This window comes from Hylaeus volcanicus, chromosome 5 (genome assembly GCF_026283585.1).
Source record: "Hylaeus volcanicus isolate JK05 chromosome 5, UHH_iyHylVolc1.0_haploid, whole genome shotgun sequence".
In the NCBI taxonomy this organism is placed as follows: Eukaryota; Metazoa; Arthropoda; class Insecta; order Hymenoptera; family Colletidae; genus Hylaeus; species Hylaeus volcanicus.
Window position 1 is genome coordinate 30098436 of NC_071980.1, and position 17060 is coordinate 30115495.

General features: G+C 35.4%; 2 protein-coding genes and 1 long non-coding RNA gene across 4 annotated transcripts in view; 2 read left to right on the top strand and 1 right to left on the bottom strand.

Moving 5' to 3' along the window:
* The window catches only part of LOC128876783 (cation-independent mannose-6-phosphate receptor), a 6130-nt gene extending 3653 nt beyond the window's left edge, over window positions 1-2477 (bottom strand). Inside the window, exons 1-9 of one of the 2 annotated variants that reach the window (XM_054123446.1) lie at window positions 2345-2477; window positions 1949-2128; window positions 1649-1880; window positions 1410-1564; window positions 1047-1321; window positions 809-962; window positions 585-736; window positions 387-502; window positions 68-309 (exon numbers count right to left, since the gene is read on the bottom strand). In XM_054123446.1, coding sequence (XP_053979421.1) covers window positions 68-309; window positions 387-502; window positions 585-736; window positions 809-962; window positions 1047-1321; window positions 1410-1564; window positions 1649-1880; window positions 1949-2008 — 1386 coding nt within the window. In that variant the 5' untranslated portion in view covers window positions 2009-2128; window positions 2345-2477. Of the gene's footprint in view, window positions 1-67; window positions 310-386; window positions 503-584; window positions 737-808; window positions 963-1046; window positions 1322-1409; window positions 1565-1648; window positions 1881-1948; window positions 2129-2319 lie in introns of both variants that reach the window. The other variant, XM_054123445.1, reaches the window with a different exon arrangement.
* Window positions 2397-4036, top strand: LOC128876814 (uncharacterized). The gene is made up of 3 exons (XR_008457122.1): window positions 2397-2527; window positions 3242-3469; window positions 3540-4036. It is a non-coding gene; the product is annotated as an uncharacterized LOC128876814 (long non-coding RNA).
* A 796-nt stretch (window positions 4037-4832) lies between these two features.
* On the top strand, window positions 4833-16911 carry LOC128876780 (protein toll-like). The gene is made up of 6 exons (XM_054123430.1): window positions 4833-5137; window positions 11028-11238; window positions 12268-13265; window positions 13356-13674; window positions 13760-14353; window positions 14428-16911. The coding sequence occupies exons 2-6, from the start codon at window positions 11044-11046 to the stop codon at window positions 15556-15558; spliced, it is 3237 nt and encodes a 1078-aa protein (XP_053979405.1). The 5' UTR covers window positions 4833-5137; window positions 11028-11043; the 3' UTR covers window positions 15559-16911.
* The last annotated feature ends 149 nt before the right edge of the window (window positions 16912-17060 follow it).

Below are 17060 nucleotides of genomic sequence, written 5' to 3' on the forward strand. Positions count from 1 at the left end.
AACTACACGATCAGAAAGTAATGATTACATATACAAATAATTAAAAGAATTTTCAATAATATTTTACCCTTTTTTCGCAGACTAAATTGGTGCTCCAATGTATAATTAATTGGCAAGGACTTTGTTCCATGACAAGTGGTTTATTGGAAGCTCCTTCTGCTCCGCATACGAACGCAATAACTGTATAACGATGACGCCCATTTTCACATAAATCCCCATCTGTATAGTTTAAATATGGTCCACCCTCTTGCCACATTAAATTTGTGTTAAATTTTCCTATAGATGTACTATTTTTGGTAAGGCAAACTCCTATGTTTAAAAATAAACTAGTTGAATTATTGGTATGCAAATTAAACAAGAGATATATAAAACATTCATTAAGTAACCTGTTTCAGAGGAACATTTCATGTCATCAAGCGATTTACATACTCCAAATTTATACTGTATACCATTTTGAGCGGTGACGTCATAGTCAGCGTGAGTTAAAGATTGCAAATTATATCTATAACATATAATTTATTATAAATTTTTCAATGTATATTTCGCGAATAATCCATGTATACAAAAATTGAAATTAATCTTACGTAAAATTTGTAAGAGGATTAGTTACTGTACATTTGCCAGCAGTTATTACACTATGATTACGCAAAGATTCTATGCTACAAGCTGCTGCTGTTTTCCATATTATTTGGTAATGGCACTCTTCACTCCCCCCAATGTACTCTGGAATTGTATCCTGTTAAATGTGAAATAAACATTTACAGGAAATGCAACCATTAAATATAATAGATTGTAAGTCAAAACTTACCACAGCATTGAAATCACACATAAAATAAATGGTGGTTTTAATGTGTGGTACAGAAATATTTTTCATTGTGCACATATCTCCATCTTGATATTCAAGTTTTAATCTACCATTTTCCATAAATGGTGGGTGTGTTACATCACCCAAATTTGTATATCTATAATAATATGTTGTCAATAAAAAAACTCATTTGTCAATAATAAAACACTGCAAATATATTTTCAAGATAGAATATTCATACCCAAGTTTTGATGAATCAGTATTTTTTTGTAAGCAAGCTCCTGAACGCATTTGACACAAGGCATTATATTCAAATATCACGGAGTGGCAAATGTTTAATATAATTTTTGGCAACAACTCAGTACCCACACGAATAACATAATTTTCTGAATATCTTGTTAAAGGAGATAAATCATAATGGAATCCATTATCTATTACTGTACAATTTTGTACAGTTGGAGGAGCACAAGCAAGAGCAGTCTTCCAGACTTTATATAATTGACATTGGTCCTCTGTCTGAAGTATTAGTAATGACACAAAAATTAAAACATTTATTTATTTTTAAAATGAATGCTATAATATTATATTCTTTTAGTATACTTACATGAGAAATTAATTCATGATGAGGATTATTTCCAGCTTCGTAATCACACTTCATAATAATATTTACAGTATAGTTCTCTGTTTGTGTACAATTATCCCCTGTAAATACAAATAGTATTCTCCCATTTTTTACATTCACTTTTGGAGGTATCTTTCCTATAATGCAACAAAATTTTAATGATTCTGTTAAATAAAAGAATTAGTGCTCCAATTAGTGCTTTTAAGAAATATAAAAAGAACCTATTCCTATTTCTGTGTTGTTACGTGTCATACAGATTCCATAACCATCCTTTCCATTGCATTTTTGTTTCAATGGAATACATAGCTGCATTCTCACAGTTTCATTTAAATAATCATCATTTAAAATAGTATCTTTTGTAGGATCCGAAAGACTGGTGAAATTGTAATTGAAAACTTGAAAAACAGGATCTTTAATTACGCAAAAAGAATTGTTGTTTACTACTGATGTGTCCTGTTTAAAAAGTAAATAATTGTAATATGTTTAAACGAAGACATTGATAAATAAAAGGCGTTACATACCACGAAAACAGCAACAGTTGCGAGGCAATAAAAGGATACTAAAATGTTTAACTCGAACATTTCTTTTCTTTGTTCGACCGTGGATTAATCACATTGTAAATATTTAATGTAGTAATATGCATAACAATATCGTTAGTTGTTGAATGTAGACGAAAATAAACGATTGTTGTTCGATGATACCTACACGAAATTGACAACAAAAACCGCTTTATCTTCGTAGATATGAATTTGATTAAAGTAACAAATAGTTGAGGTTGGTTATATCTTCAAACATATGACAGGTGAAAAATAACATTAACAATTGAGAAGCCTATTGGCTGCAGATAAGAAAGCAACATAAACTTTCAATGATAACCAGATAGGATATTAACCAATCAGTGATGTCGAATTTCTCACTTCATTAGTATCTCTGCCCTTGCGTTCCAAAAGTCGTCATTCGTTGATTAACATTAATAACACGTGGTATTATAAAATTCGATAATAACAAAGTTATGAAACAAAAAAACAGTTGTTTATTTCTAGTAAGAATTGTCATCAGGCATAATTGGTATCTACGTGAATCTGCAATACCGACATCAGGTAATGGTTGCTTTTAAAATACTAGGGTAAGAACTTGAACGTTTTGCTGTTAGATGGTGCTGATTATAGGTTTAATCGTGTTGTTCACTGCCAGATGGCTATTCATTTTAGTGGAAAAAAATTAAAACATCAAAAGGAACTATATATTATGAATATATTATAAATTGTTACTAAAATTATATTTTTTTTTAATCCACATATCATAAGAGCGAATTCATGGAAAGCATTTTGAAATAAATTAACTTGGAAACTGGAAATTTCGAGTACCCTAATCTATTATATAAGCAAGAGATTTTTCTCAATTTAACACATATCACAAAATTATCTTTATCGAAGTAGTCATGATATAATCGTATTACACTTACGTAAGTTCTTGACAATTCAGGGTGAAAAATATCGTTTTCAATACTACTATAACGTGGTGTAATACTAAAGAATTCCTTCCATATTCGTTCTGTAAATCTAGATTAGTAAGATAAAAAAATATTTTTCGAAGAAGTAGGAAATTTAGAAAAATATCTATTCGAAAAATATACTGTCAATATCCCCTGTGTCCATTCCAATAAAAATTGTGCCATCTATGATGTACCGTTATGTAGAAAATCTTTGGGAAGTATTATCATAGTCGTCCCTTGACTTTCACCTCTATCTATGGAATACCCCATATGTCTACGTGCGGGAAAACACAAACTTTATCGTTGAACTTACTCACAGGTACAGGGGAGCTAATTAAGCGTCGAATCCTCATTTACCTCGGAAATTCCAAAAATTAAGGGAAGTCCAACAAATAATACAAGTTCAGCGAGGAAGACCCAGAATAAGAACCTGTTTTGCAGGATGCCAATGCTCTACCGACGACCAACGTTCATCGTACATCGATCGTTAATGATTTATTACAGAGTAACTCGTTTCCTCATAAATTTGTTATAATGCACAACCATGGTATTATATTATTTTTGAAACTAAACGTCGGACGAATAAACTATAAATATAAAAAAGTTTCATCTTGTAGCATCCAGCAAAAATCGTCTTACAATCGAAGGGTTAATGAACAAAAAGAATGATTTCTCGTGCCAGGGCACGTGGCAAACGGTAGCGAAAGGAGCGGAAACGGAAATAGTAATACAGCACCTCGCTAGACATCTGCTTACCCTTATGAAATTATCTCGAGAGATTTTTCAAGGGGTCCCGGTGTTCCAAATGGGGATACTTTTCACGACAAAGAACTACCGTGGAAAAACCCGACTGCACGGAAGTATGTGATTGTAGGCCATGTGGCGACCAGAACTTTTCAGGATCAGAAACGTCTCGTCGCATCTGGGCACTCGAACGCACGCTGCGTGTACCCTCGTGTCGCTGGACCACCGGAAGTGAAAAGAGGAAAACCTTTCTTCAAATGTTATCGCGATGTATTGTCTTTCCATCTAGTTCCGTTAGCGAAACAAGAAGGAATGTTTTGAACTTTCAGCCTTTTTTTCAATTTGTAACAGATGATCGAAAAGACTTTGTTTGTCTTCACCAGAAATTCGATTTGCAGATATATTTGAGCATTGCAAAGTACTGTATAAATATTCAGATCTAAGTGTTTCCCAAAATCACCATTTGGTGCATAGAGTACACGAATATCGAATTTCAGTGAGTACCTCTTGGAAAATGAATATTCTTGTGGGTTTTGTCCTTTGTCGAGGACCGAAAGCTGACATAACTTTCCTCGGTAAATATTTGAGAGGAAGTATGAGAAGGGACACGTGTGGGCTAAAATATTCGAAAGGCCTCTCGAAAGTCGAGCACCTGGTGTCTGGAAGACTATCTCTTGCTGCTCTGCTTCTTAGTTAGATAGATTGTACTATCTCACTATAATTAAGTTCATAGGTAAAACCAGAAACCCCTTTCTATACATGATGTCGTCATTATTCACTATTTTTCTTCTGTACAAAAACCATTCGTATTAATTAGAATAGATCTTCAGGGGGCATATCGTCGTGCTCTATCTAATCAAATATTTTTCGAACTTCATATTTAATCATTTTTGTTATGGCGGCATGATCGTTTAGTAGTATTCTGTAGCATTTAAGATGTAGTCTGAGAAGTCGATTTTCAGTGTAAATCGGGGGTTGGGGGTCTTCACACGATAGAATAAAAATCTGTGTTGGTATTCCCTTCCTTCAATGAAATTCCAATGGTGCTTCCCCCACCACTTCACTAGCATGCGTTTATCTGGGCTAACAGTAGTAGCCCTGGTTCGCTCATTGGATGGTCGGTCACGTGGTTGTTGTTCCGTCATACTGATTGCGAGACTAACACGCAGCGATAGGAAAGCGTGAGGACTTGAGGAGCCGTCAGTTCAGTCAGTTCGTGTCGAGCCGCTGGAGACAGAGTCTCGTTTATGAATCTCAATCCGGTTTGATACTATTAACATTCTTACTTCGCTCAATTTACACTATTACGCGGTCCGCGATAAAAATTTGATGGATCCCGTGACGGATGAAACGCGTTTGTGAAATAATGCGCAGTGTTTATACTCGAGCGCAACCTTGGTCGAACAAAAGAAAAAGCAAAACAAAGAGCGTCAACGAGTGACCGCTACGTGACTGATCTACGTTAACTCTGGTAAGTGAAATCCTCAACATTAACTAGCGGAAAATATTCTTTTGGTGGTAGAGGTAGTGGCAATATTTAAGAAATAGTTTCGCGAATAATGCGACGAAAGAGAACTTGTACTAATATCTATACTGTCTATAGTATCTATAGTAATAGTAATAGTTAAACAATGATATCAAAAGTTTATTTTGATATTAACATAACGATAAGTTATTTCTGACTCGGAAGGTTATCGTTTCGGTTGACAAAATCGATCTGCACATATTGAACTGGGTACGGATGTCGCGAGCTATGAGAATAACGAGAGTAAAGATTGCTTGCGTAAAAAGTGAAAGCGCGAAATTCTCCAATGGCGTTAGACACTCGTGTCGATTGATATGGTAAAATAGGACCTTCTGGATAAAATAGATTGCGATCATATACAACCAATTACTTTTGAGGTTATGTTCTTTAACAAGATTCGATTTATTTTCTTATTTCGCAGAAGAACGCGCTGCACAAGTTTAAGTTTCCTATGATGTGTTTTCCAGGAAACGGTTATAACCTTTACTTTACAAGTTTTATCGCAATTGTTTTCACACTCTTTACACGATTATCGATCGAAACTTCATACAACTGTCGAGAGTTTTATATTACTAATGAAATTAATGTTAAAATGACAAGTTGACAGTTTGACCAGTCTCTCGCAATCCAAACAGAACGACTCCATTTTATGTAAATTCCAAAATTGCAGCAAAACATTGGCAATGTTGCTACTTACTTTACTTTTTATTAATCTGCGGCTTCCCAATATGGTTTCTAAGACATAATTTACATGGTGCCTACTTGCAATTTTTTTTCTGCTGCATGATACACAAATAATTCTCGCGGATGGACCATCTTTATCGCCGTACTACTATCGCTGGTGAAACATCATTGAAAACACCACGTGTATACATAAGAGATAAAGGGACCACAACACGACTCGTTTATATTGCATTTTTTATGCATGACGTACATAATTGGGAACAGATTTTTCCTTCGTTGTATGATAGATCTGCCAGTGTACATACAACTACAAAGTTTAATCGTGTTCTTTTATGTATTATACAATTTAGAATTGTTTAAGTCATCATTTTCCTGGTTGATAATCGTTGCTTGCTTAGTTTATTTTTCGATAGTGTTCACTTTTCTCATTAAGACTTTGTTACGTTTAAAAGTGATTGCACATATTTTTATTTATCTTCCGCCCAACTACAATGTCGCAGTGCGTTAGATAACAATAGTACAGTCTCCGTTACTTGTTGATATTTTTTCTCTGTAGCATTATGATACTTTACACGAGCTTATAATCTTCGAAGAAGTATTTCTTCCATCGAAGAAGGTGTAATTATTACCTGTATTGCCTGTATCATAAAAAAGGAGCTATTATGCCGATATGTACTTCGCGGAAGAGAATCATCAAGATTGCAATATTTTCAATCTTCGACGTATACGTTTCGTACTGTTTATCGATATCGCTGTTTGTCCTAAACAACCAGGCAGTTACCATTCACTTTTAGACTCTGCGAAGGATTATTATTATTATTATTTATTTATTTATTTATTTATTTATTTATCACAATCAAACTGATACGGACATTCGAATATTTGCAATCGGAACTAGTCAAGTTATTTGTCAGCATTCCATTTTTTCAATAGGATTATAGAAAAGATTATTATTGTTTGCAAGTAGCTGTGAGAATATTTAATTAAATTATATCAAACTTTGAGCTGATTTTCATTTGTTTCGTCTCCACAAGGTTTACTTAAGTACAAAAAATTAATGAAGATGCTTCAGATAAATATTAATAAAATTCCTTATCTAAAGCTGTGCAAAATCTACAATGTTATTTTACTGGAAAAAAATGAAGGAATGTACCTGTTCAGAGAAGAAATATCTTACATATCGCGTAACTCGCGTCGAGCTGGAAATTAAAAAAAAAAAAATTATCTCTCATAGTTCCCGAACAATTAGATTATAACACTTTACGCGGATTACATTGTGGAGAAATTAAGTAGACAGACGTTACTCTCTTGAAAAGGAAGATGTTTATTATTGGAATTTCACTGATAACTAGAGTAATGGGGAACCGCGATCGTAATCGATATCGCTCTCTTCAACGATATCTGGCATCGTTCGATTTTAATTCGTTTCAGTTATTTATAATTCGATGACGGATCATTCGAGATGCCACCTCTTCACCAATAGAAATGAGTATCGTCGGATAAGAGTAGAAATATTGTTAATTACTCGTTCGACGTGTACCAGTGGACAGAGTAATTGTTATTTTTCACCACAGAAATGATAGTTTTCGCGCTGATAAACCCCCCGTCGGTGGACTGATAACACGTATCGAGGAGAAATTAATCTTATGACTGCGCAGAGAGATCGATCGTTTCGAATAATGCTGATATGTACAATTTCATGCGATTGCCAAAAAATTTGTAATTTATATTCAAGTGACGACAGTTTGTAAAAGTCGTTGTTATTTATGATTGTTGTATTAAATCTGAGATTACTATACATTTTCTCAAACGTACAACTGTTATATGTACCAGATTCACTGTTACTATGTTTGTTATTCGTGTACTGTGGTTCAGTGCGTAAATATTTACAAAAAATTCGATTTCCACGTAGCACTAATTCGCTAACGGTTATTTCGGTCGTTTACGACGCCCCATTACTTTGTCGTTGGTTCTTCTCGAAACACTTTGTTTAACAAATTTTATTCGAAAGATTAAACAGATTAATATAACATACGCGTTACATGAGGAGAAATCAGCACGTGTATCAACAGTGTCGAGTTCTCAGATTCTTAAATGAAGTGTTCAATAAGAAATGATAAATGAAAATAAATAGGTGTCGTTTAGGGTACTTTGATTCGCTTATTTAAAAATTCACGGATGAAAGATGGATGAGTATCGATATTTTTAAACATCCTTTCGAATCTCGAGTCTCTTCGACTCCGAGCGTGAGACCAGAAAACATCCGTTTTGCTTGCTTTTAAATTTTCTTTTCGCTACGCGTCTAGATGTAAGCTAACGACAACAGGTTTCACGGAAGATCCTGTAAAAAGCAAAGAGAACGCCAACTGTCCTTGGTTGCTTGCTAAATCGACATCGTCGCTACGTCACTGTTCGAAGCGAACGAACCTGTAGCATGTGTAATTTCGCGCAGCAATTACCCTACTGAATTATTACGACGTTATCATTGCAAAGGTTTACGTAGCTATTGAATCGAACACTTAGAAATCAGTCACTGTCACGGCTTAACCGCTCAATTGATGTAAACACGATAAAGGAAATGTCAAATGATGGTCATTATGTCGCAAATTTGTCTGTATACTTTCTGGAATTTGTTATCAATCGGGAAATAAATTTGTATTCTAATTACTACCTGTATCATTTTTACTTTTTCATTTGTATCAGCTAACAGAAGCACAAGACTAACAGAGTCAGAGTCCCTTTTAATAAAATGCAGAATTTCATTCCAGAGGGACTCGAGGATTTTCTATGAGTTTGCGTGACTTGCTACTTTGCAATGTTTAGATTTAGATTCATTCCATCGGCTTATCTATTTGTGACGACAGGAGATCATCCAAGTACAGTACCGTTCATAATTATTCACATGACTAATTGTAGTTTCCTACGTGATGCAAACAACGAAGATCGTATTTTCCACGGAAGATATTTATTAATTGATTTTTGGTATAAAAAAGTATTATATTACGTTGACTATTGGTCATTTCAAGCAGTATATTCAACATTTTTTTATTGCAAAGAGTGTTCTATAAGGGACTCCAAGATTTTGCTTTGCATTAAAGTCTCTTTTGGAGAACCTATCTTTAATTAAATTCACAAAAGGATCTAAATTTTGTCGAATTTTTTGTTGAAATACTTGACTGGTAATTGCAAAACATTATTTTAGTTAGCGTTTCGCGTGAAATTTATGTCATACTGTGTCTGTTCTATCTAATCGTATTTACACAGTGTTAGCAATTGCGAATGCTGATCATAAATACCATAATCTAAAGGTCATAGCTTAGTTATGTTTCGACGTATCACATTTTGTAGCGTAGTTTGCAGAAGGCAGTGTAATAGTATATAGTTCTGCGATTTTAGAGTATATCTGTTATTGGAGTAATCTATAAGTGCGCTATACACGTGTAGCGAACAAATATTAGTGCTCCGATTGAGAAGAAAAATTCTACGACGCATATTTTGTACTTAAATATCGCGAAGGTGTATGCTTCTAAAGAATAGTTAGCAGGGTACTTAAAATTCACAAAACTAGGCCATTAAAGGAAATTTAAGTACTTAAAAATGTCGTTATGTTTGAAACTGTTCGGAAGTTTATCTATTGCACGATAGTTCTCAATGCAATAGGGTACTTTCGCGTTAGTGAAGCACTTTGATGGAGAATTTTACTTAGATTATAAGACATTAACCTTTTAATGCACAAAGCTTTACGTTGAACACAGAGTTATAAAGATATAGTAAGATGGCATTGTTGAACTTTGAAAATTTACTCCATCTCTGGAACTACGGTCGATAGCTAATTAGCAAAGCACGAAAAAACCCAAACACTTTAAAAGATTACACCCGTACTTTCGACACACGAACAGAAGGCTCGGCGACATGAAAATGTTTATTATTTGACATGTCGGGAAGTACATCCGAAAGATAAAATAATCTGTAGATAACTCTAGTATAAAGTTCATGTGGTTCCCAAATTCTGCTGGACCACAACATGAGACAGTAGATGTTGCCCGATACTAAAGAGACTTTGGAAAATCCTTTACGGGGGTTTCTTTTCTCAGAAACTAACCGAAGATAACGTTTAAATTTTCGTTACAGTTAAATTCCACAAGGAGACTAATTGTTCAGTTTGCAACACAAGTTTTTGAGTACCTCTAATTACACTCACTACCCTACGCATAAATTTGTTTCTGAACTAACTTCACCTTAATTGGCACCGTAATTGCGTAACTCCGTTGTCTAAAATCGCTTATTTTTGCGTTTCACGTTCGACCTCTGGGAAAGCTCGTTCGCATGCACGCCCGTATGCATTACGCATCTCGCGATGCCACGCAGAAAAAGGCGTGTCTCATTTGAAGCAAATGCGAGTACAGCGGTACAGGTCGTTAGCCCGGATCGTGCAGAACAGAATTACGAAGGGATTTGATGCGTGAGGTGCATGATCATTCAACATTCTATTGAATGGAACGCGGGATTTTTCTTATTTATACAGTTCGATTACGCATACAAGCTTCCGAAGCTCCTAGACGACGACAACCTTCTTTTTCCGTTGTTCGAAATCTTTATAAGTTTCTTTTTTCTTTGGTGAGGGGTGCAAGGGCTGACAATCAAACGATTAAAACGTTGCGAAATTTTGGAAACTTAATTTTCGGCGCTTGAATGTTTAATATTTGAAAACTATTCAAACTGAAGCATTTTTCCTGTACATGAATAGTTTATTGATACATGAGCATACGTATCGCGATACGAGCTATAATATTCTTATCGTTACGCGAGGAAGTCACTAGGTTTATCTGATTCGTCATACCGCTGTTTCCGATTCACTTTTTCTTTTTCGTCCAATTTTACGCGCGAGCAACAAAGCACGTGACTTCTAACACACTGGATTGCTTCATGAATTTGTGAAATTTCTTCCTTACAAATATTTCATAAAAATTAATCTACGATATATTTTCCATCATTTTTTAAATCTGCTAATTTTTGAATTTCACAATTTACATGCCAATCACTTTTGCAGTAATTTTCATAGTTCAACGCGATGTTATCTGTCCAAAGTGTTAAGCGTAAATGTATGAACCAATCCAACATATTATGCGCATAAATGAATTTTCCATTGCAGCGAACGAGTACACACGATGGCCTGCAGAATGGTCGGTCAATGGTGGATAATTTTGTCAATAATCATCTTGACGGGCAATGGTTTCGAGATTCGATGCCCGGAACAATCGTGTCGCTGTTATGGTGGCCAATACAGCGATACTGTGATACAGTGTCCGATTGGGAATAATTCAGCCTTCATCGTGAATGTTGACGCGTACAAATTTATTCAGGTGAGCACGGGTGACTCATTCATGCTTTTTAAAGCGAATCTGTAGATCCCCACGGCCAATAAAACAATATGGACACCTACTGTGGTTCTCCAAACGAATAAGAAAAAAAATTGATAGGAAGTTAGTAGAATAAAAAATTCCACCTTTTTTTTTTTATTATACATGTAGATACGAATCCTGTCTAGGTACTGTGATTTTATCGAAAAAGTATAATAATAAGCATTCATATTAAAATTATGAAACGTTCTTACAGGCGTACCCTTCGATTCTAAATTTCCTTCGGCCTTACGAGCACGAACTTTCTCTTCTCTTTGCACAATGTGCTAATCGTTTACACGGAAAAGATTGCCGTAATGGTTTCCCAGAACAGCGCCAAATACATTTTCTTAGTAACAATATTTACCATAATTATCATATCTAATCGGGCCTGAATGTTTACTGTCAATCATCATTTGAATACATAATATTACGTTTCAACGTACTGTTATCTTATGTACAGAATATATAATAATTTATTGTGCACTTTCTGCTTTCTTATAAATGCAATGTAAATGCATTTCTTCAGAATTCAAATGGAAAATATATGTGAAGAGAAGGAAAGATTCTTGTCATTATCCTACTATCAGTTCCCACGTGGATATCGCTACATGTATACAGGATGTTATTTAATGATACATAGTCACGATACAGGCGTTCTACTTTGTTACATAATTAAGTACTACCTCAACCATCCATAATATCAATAAAAAGTGTCAATCCTGTTAACCCGGTTTATGAACACTATCTCCACAGTCGTTGATTAAACTGTTAGAGGCGATGATTTTCCTGTTTTGAGAAATAACATGTGTGTCTAACTAATTTTAACTCTGACAACACTACATACTGTATAGTTTAATACTAGCGACTATAAAAAAAAACCCTGATTTTTCCTCGTTGCTTACAATAACACAGCCAACGGCCTTCTCACCCTAAACCAGAGCGAAAAAAAATCCTCTTTTATATATGAAAAGAACATTATCATTTGTTTAGATACAATGTCAGAGCAGCCCCGAGTGGTCAGACTTCCACTTGACCAACTTGTTCCCCGCGCACAACATAGAATCCACACATTTCCGGATGTGCGATTTGCCAACGAATTCCAGCCTAGGCGAAATCATGCGCAAGCTTGGCGCGGAGAACGTGACGAGGCTGGTATTCCAAAAGTTTGATAGCTTGAACACGAACCTGACCAGAAAGCACCTGGGCGGGTTCCCAGAGTTGAAGAATCTGGTTCTATCGACGAACAACATCGCCAACATCAACAACGACCTGTTCGCCGATGTTCCCAAGCTCATTTGGCTCGATCTGAGGGATAACAACGTGCGTTTGCCCCTGGGCGTCTTCAAGAACGTACCGAACTTGAAGATCCTCGAGCTGGGTCGCAATAGAATGACTAGCATCGAGCCAGGTGTGTTCGACGACTTGGCAAATCTGCAATTGCTGAACTTGTGGCAGAACATGTTCACGGAGATTCAACCAGGCGTCTTCGACAAGCTCGTGTCCTTGAAATCTTTGGATCTCAATTCTAACGACTTGCTCACCTTGCCAGAAAATATTTTTGAGAAGCTTGAGAACTTGGAGGTGTTGAATTTGTTTGGGAACAACTTTACGTCGTTGCCAGTGGGTTTGCTGAGACACAACACTAAGCTGAGAACCGTGCTTCTTTATGGTAACAAGAAAAACATGACGACTTTGCCTGAAGGATTGTTCGCCAATCTGACATACCTGGAAGCGGTGCAGCTTAGGAGCAGTGGACATGTCACGCTGCCAGAGAATCTGTTTTGGGGCTGTCATTCGTTGAAGAATATCAGTTTGGAGAGGAATTATCTGACGTCGCTTCCAAAGGACATTTTCAGAGGCTTGCACGAGCTATCCCTGCTGGACCTTTGGTACAACGAGCTAACGTCACTCCCTGACGACATTTTCTTGGACACTCCGAATTTGATCAGGTTGAATTTGTCTCAAAATCACATCACTTCGATATCTAGGTACGCCCATTAATAGCTTACCTTGGAGAATTCTATTCTCAGTATCCCTAGTATCGATATTTCCCTAACAAATTGTTTCAATCGTTGCAGGAAGCTTTTCAGACGTTTAAAATCGCTACAAGTATTAGATATGAAGGGGAACAAGTTGAAGATAATAGAAGACACTAGCTTTAATTCTCTCGAGAGCCTACGAATTGCGATATTTTCTGACAATCAGCTCTCGTTTAGCAATTTGTTGTCATCTCGTCGTCATGAATTTGGAAGGATATCGCCGTTCCAGACTTGTACCGATCTAGAAGAATTGCATCTAGCGCGAAACGAAATCTCTGAAATATTCGGAGATTGGATTTTAAACACCTCGAATTTGAGACTGTTGGATCTCAGTTACAACCAGATATCTAACATATCGGTAAGTACTTGCAAAAAACATTTATTAATAACTGAATAATTAACGTTTATTATATATATATAATGATTTATGTAAAACATTTCAGACTTTAGATCTGCAGTTTATTTCCAAAAATATTAAAGTGGATCTAACACATAACAACATACGACACATCAATCTGAAAGATGCTGAAACGATAGCTGGTTATCAAAGCAGCCAGCGCGACGTAATAATACTAATCGAAGATAATCCCATAGTTTGCGATTGCGATTTGTACGATTTCCTTCGTTATTTGAACGGAGAAATGCATCCCAACGTACAAAACTACTTCCACATAATACCAGGAGACTTGAAATGCAAAAGTCCAGAATGGATTGAAAGTATAACCATGACAGACTTGAAGTTACAATCATTCAAGTGCCAAGTAGTTGAACCCTGTCCAAAACATTGCACGTGTTGGAAGAAACCGTACGACAAAACATTCTTGATCGACTGTTCCTACAAAAATCTAACAAGTGTACCGCGTAATATTAGAACTTTACCTTCTTATCAAGTCGAATTAAACATGACTGGAAATAAATTGAACAAAATGTTGCCTCTGACAGACATTGGTCTGACAAATGTTTCTGTTTCCAAACTGCTCTTATCGAACACTGGTATATCTAACATAACATTGGACGAATTGCCATCGAGTATAGAGGTGAATAAAATTATTCTGAAATTACCAACGATTCAACTAGCTAAACCTAACGATATTTATTTTCAATGTTTCAGGTCTTGGAACTGCATAAAAATAACATCAGCAAAATAGATTCCAACGTTTTGCACTTTATGAAGAATTCTACTAACTTAAAAATGCTTACGCTACATGAAAATCCGTGGACATGCAATTGCGACGACAGAGATTTTTTAAACTTCGTTCAAACCAGAGTCGCGAAAATTTCCGTTCCCTCGATGATCACTTGCAAGGATATGACCATTCCAATGTTAAAGATGACAGCAACAGATTTTTGTCCAGCAGACATCGCGATGATCATAGGAATCAGTCTGGCAATAGCGTTCACGGGATTGATCATTGGTCTGTTAGCAGCATTGTACTATAGATACCAACGAGAAATTAAAGTGTGGTTGTACGCGCATCAACTTTGCTTATGGTTGATAACCGAAGACGAATTAGATAAGGATAAATTGTACGACGCGTTCATAAGTTACTCGCACAAAGACGAAGACTTTGTTGTGAATGAATTGGTATCGAAATTGGAAAATGGCCCGAGACCATTTAAATTGTGTCTCCATTTCCGTGACTGGATAGCTGGGGAGTGGATACCAACGCAAATCGCTCGTTCTGTCGACGATTCGAGGAGAACTATAGTAATTTTGTCGCCAAACTTTTTAGAAAGTGTTTGGGGACGAATGGAATTCAGAGCCGCCCACTGCCAGGCACTCAACGAAGGCAGAGCAAGAGTTATTCTAATTATATACGGTGAGATAGGTTCCACAGATGACTTGGATCCAGAACTTAAGGCATACTTGAGCATGAACACATATGTGAAGTGGGGGGACCCGTGGTTCTGGGATAAATTGCGATACGCGCTACCACACTCCCCAAAATTTGCAAATAATACAGTTAAAAGGAACATTTTTGAGGAGCATCAACCGAGTATTCGAATCAACGATGAAAAGAAAGAACTTATTTATCCCGTTGGTGGCCCTGAGACGCCACCCGCGGCAAGCACTCCACCAGCGGATAGCTTGAAAATATTTATACACGATGAGAAAATAAATGGCGAAGAAAATGGCTCTAAAAAAGTAGCTGAATTAAATGGCATCGCGAAGCATAAATTTTCGCCGGAAGAATTGATACAGAATAATCTTATTAATAAATCACAATGTACCACTGTATAACGAGGCGCAGATATAAGGACTGACACAAGATCTTCGGGATTAAACTTATTCAAAGTGGAACCTCAGAAATCATTGCTTAATAGGCGGTTCTTGTATGTTTCAATATTTACAAATAGTCAAATTTTACTTAAAACGGGTATAGTTGAGACGAAAGAACAAAAATCTTTGAAACAAGAGACGATACACTTTAGGTAAGATGTGCTATTTCTGAATATTGTCAGATCTCTTTCAGATATGTGGGATATTTCTGATTAATTAATTTCAATCTTGAAATTTGTATCAGTACATACGTGTACTTTCAAACGAGTGGCGATAGCTGTTGGTATGTGGTGCAATGCCAAAAATATTTATTTTATAAGAGTGACACATCTAACTTGTCTATTGTTTAAATTTATTTAGTTTTTAACCTTTCTGAACTTGGAGGTTTCACTGATCATTGAACACGAGATTCGATCATTTTTCCGTAATTAGCATCAACCATACCTCTCTATGCAGTTCTTAGATTCAGATAATGTTCGCCACCTCCTAGACCATCGTCAATATTTATGTAGCGAAGGGGTTACTAGAGTTCAGGAAGGTTAAATAATACAGATAAATATTTAAAACAAACAATACACAACGACTGAAGATATTTAGTTATAGAAAACTACTCCATCATTGTAAATACGTATCTTTTTGTAATTTTATATGCATATAAATTTGGAACATGTTGCCATTATCATTCGAATGCATAATCATTATAGAAATAGAATGAATATTACATTGACAATTTGTAGAATTATTTGCGAGACGCGGGCGTTAGTAATCTTTAGTATGCATTTTATGTGTGCATACTATGTAATTTTATAAAGCATTTGTACACTAACGTTCATTTCTTTTATACCGCAATAATTTAGAAAATGTTATTACAATTACAAATATACCTCACAATGTTCTTATGCTTTGTTAGATTTTACGATGATAGTTAAAGTTGTAGTATCATATAAAAAAATCCATATACATTAATAAATGATCATTGTAATGTAATTTCATCACGTTATCATCACGCATTGATTTATGCTGTACAGGGACATGTATTATTATACATTTATAAACTAATTGCTCTATTTTATGAGCACAAAAAACTTGTTATAGCCATTATTGTAAGTCATAAATAAATCAATTGTATTTTAACTGAGAATTATGATACCAATTAGAAGTATTGAGTGGGAAACTAAATAAAGAATCTCATAATAAATTCTTAATTTTACATTAAATACTTGTAGCTATATTGTAATTTAATGTTAAGATTATTTTATTATGCGATTGACACCAAATGAGTACCTGAACAATAAAGACTCATGCAAAGCTTAACAAACACTGCAAACTTGTATAATTTCCTACTTTTACTTACTACCAATTAATAATCATCCTAGCTTAATATAAAACATAAAGAAAAATGGAAAGTTTTAGGGCCAGAATTTTTAATGGTTTCAGATATCATCGTAATTATTTCTATTATT

Excerpts from the sequence above, each read along its gene's own strand:
- LOC128876780 (XM_054123430.1), top strand. The coding sequence starts at position 11,044 with ATGGCCTGCAGAATGGTCGGTCAATGGTGGATAATTTTGTCAATAATC. Across the intron at positions 11,239-12,267 it reads ACGCGTACAAATTTATTCAG|ATACAATGTCAGAGCAGCCC; the intron begins GTGAGCACGGGT and ends TCATTTGTTTAG. Across the intron at positions 13,266-13,355 it reads CACATCACTTCGATATCTAG|GAAGCTTTTCAGACGTTTAA; the intron begins GTACGCCCATTA and ends CAATCGTTGCAG.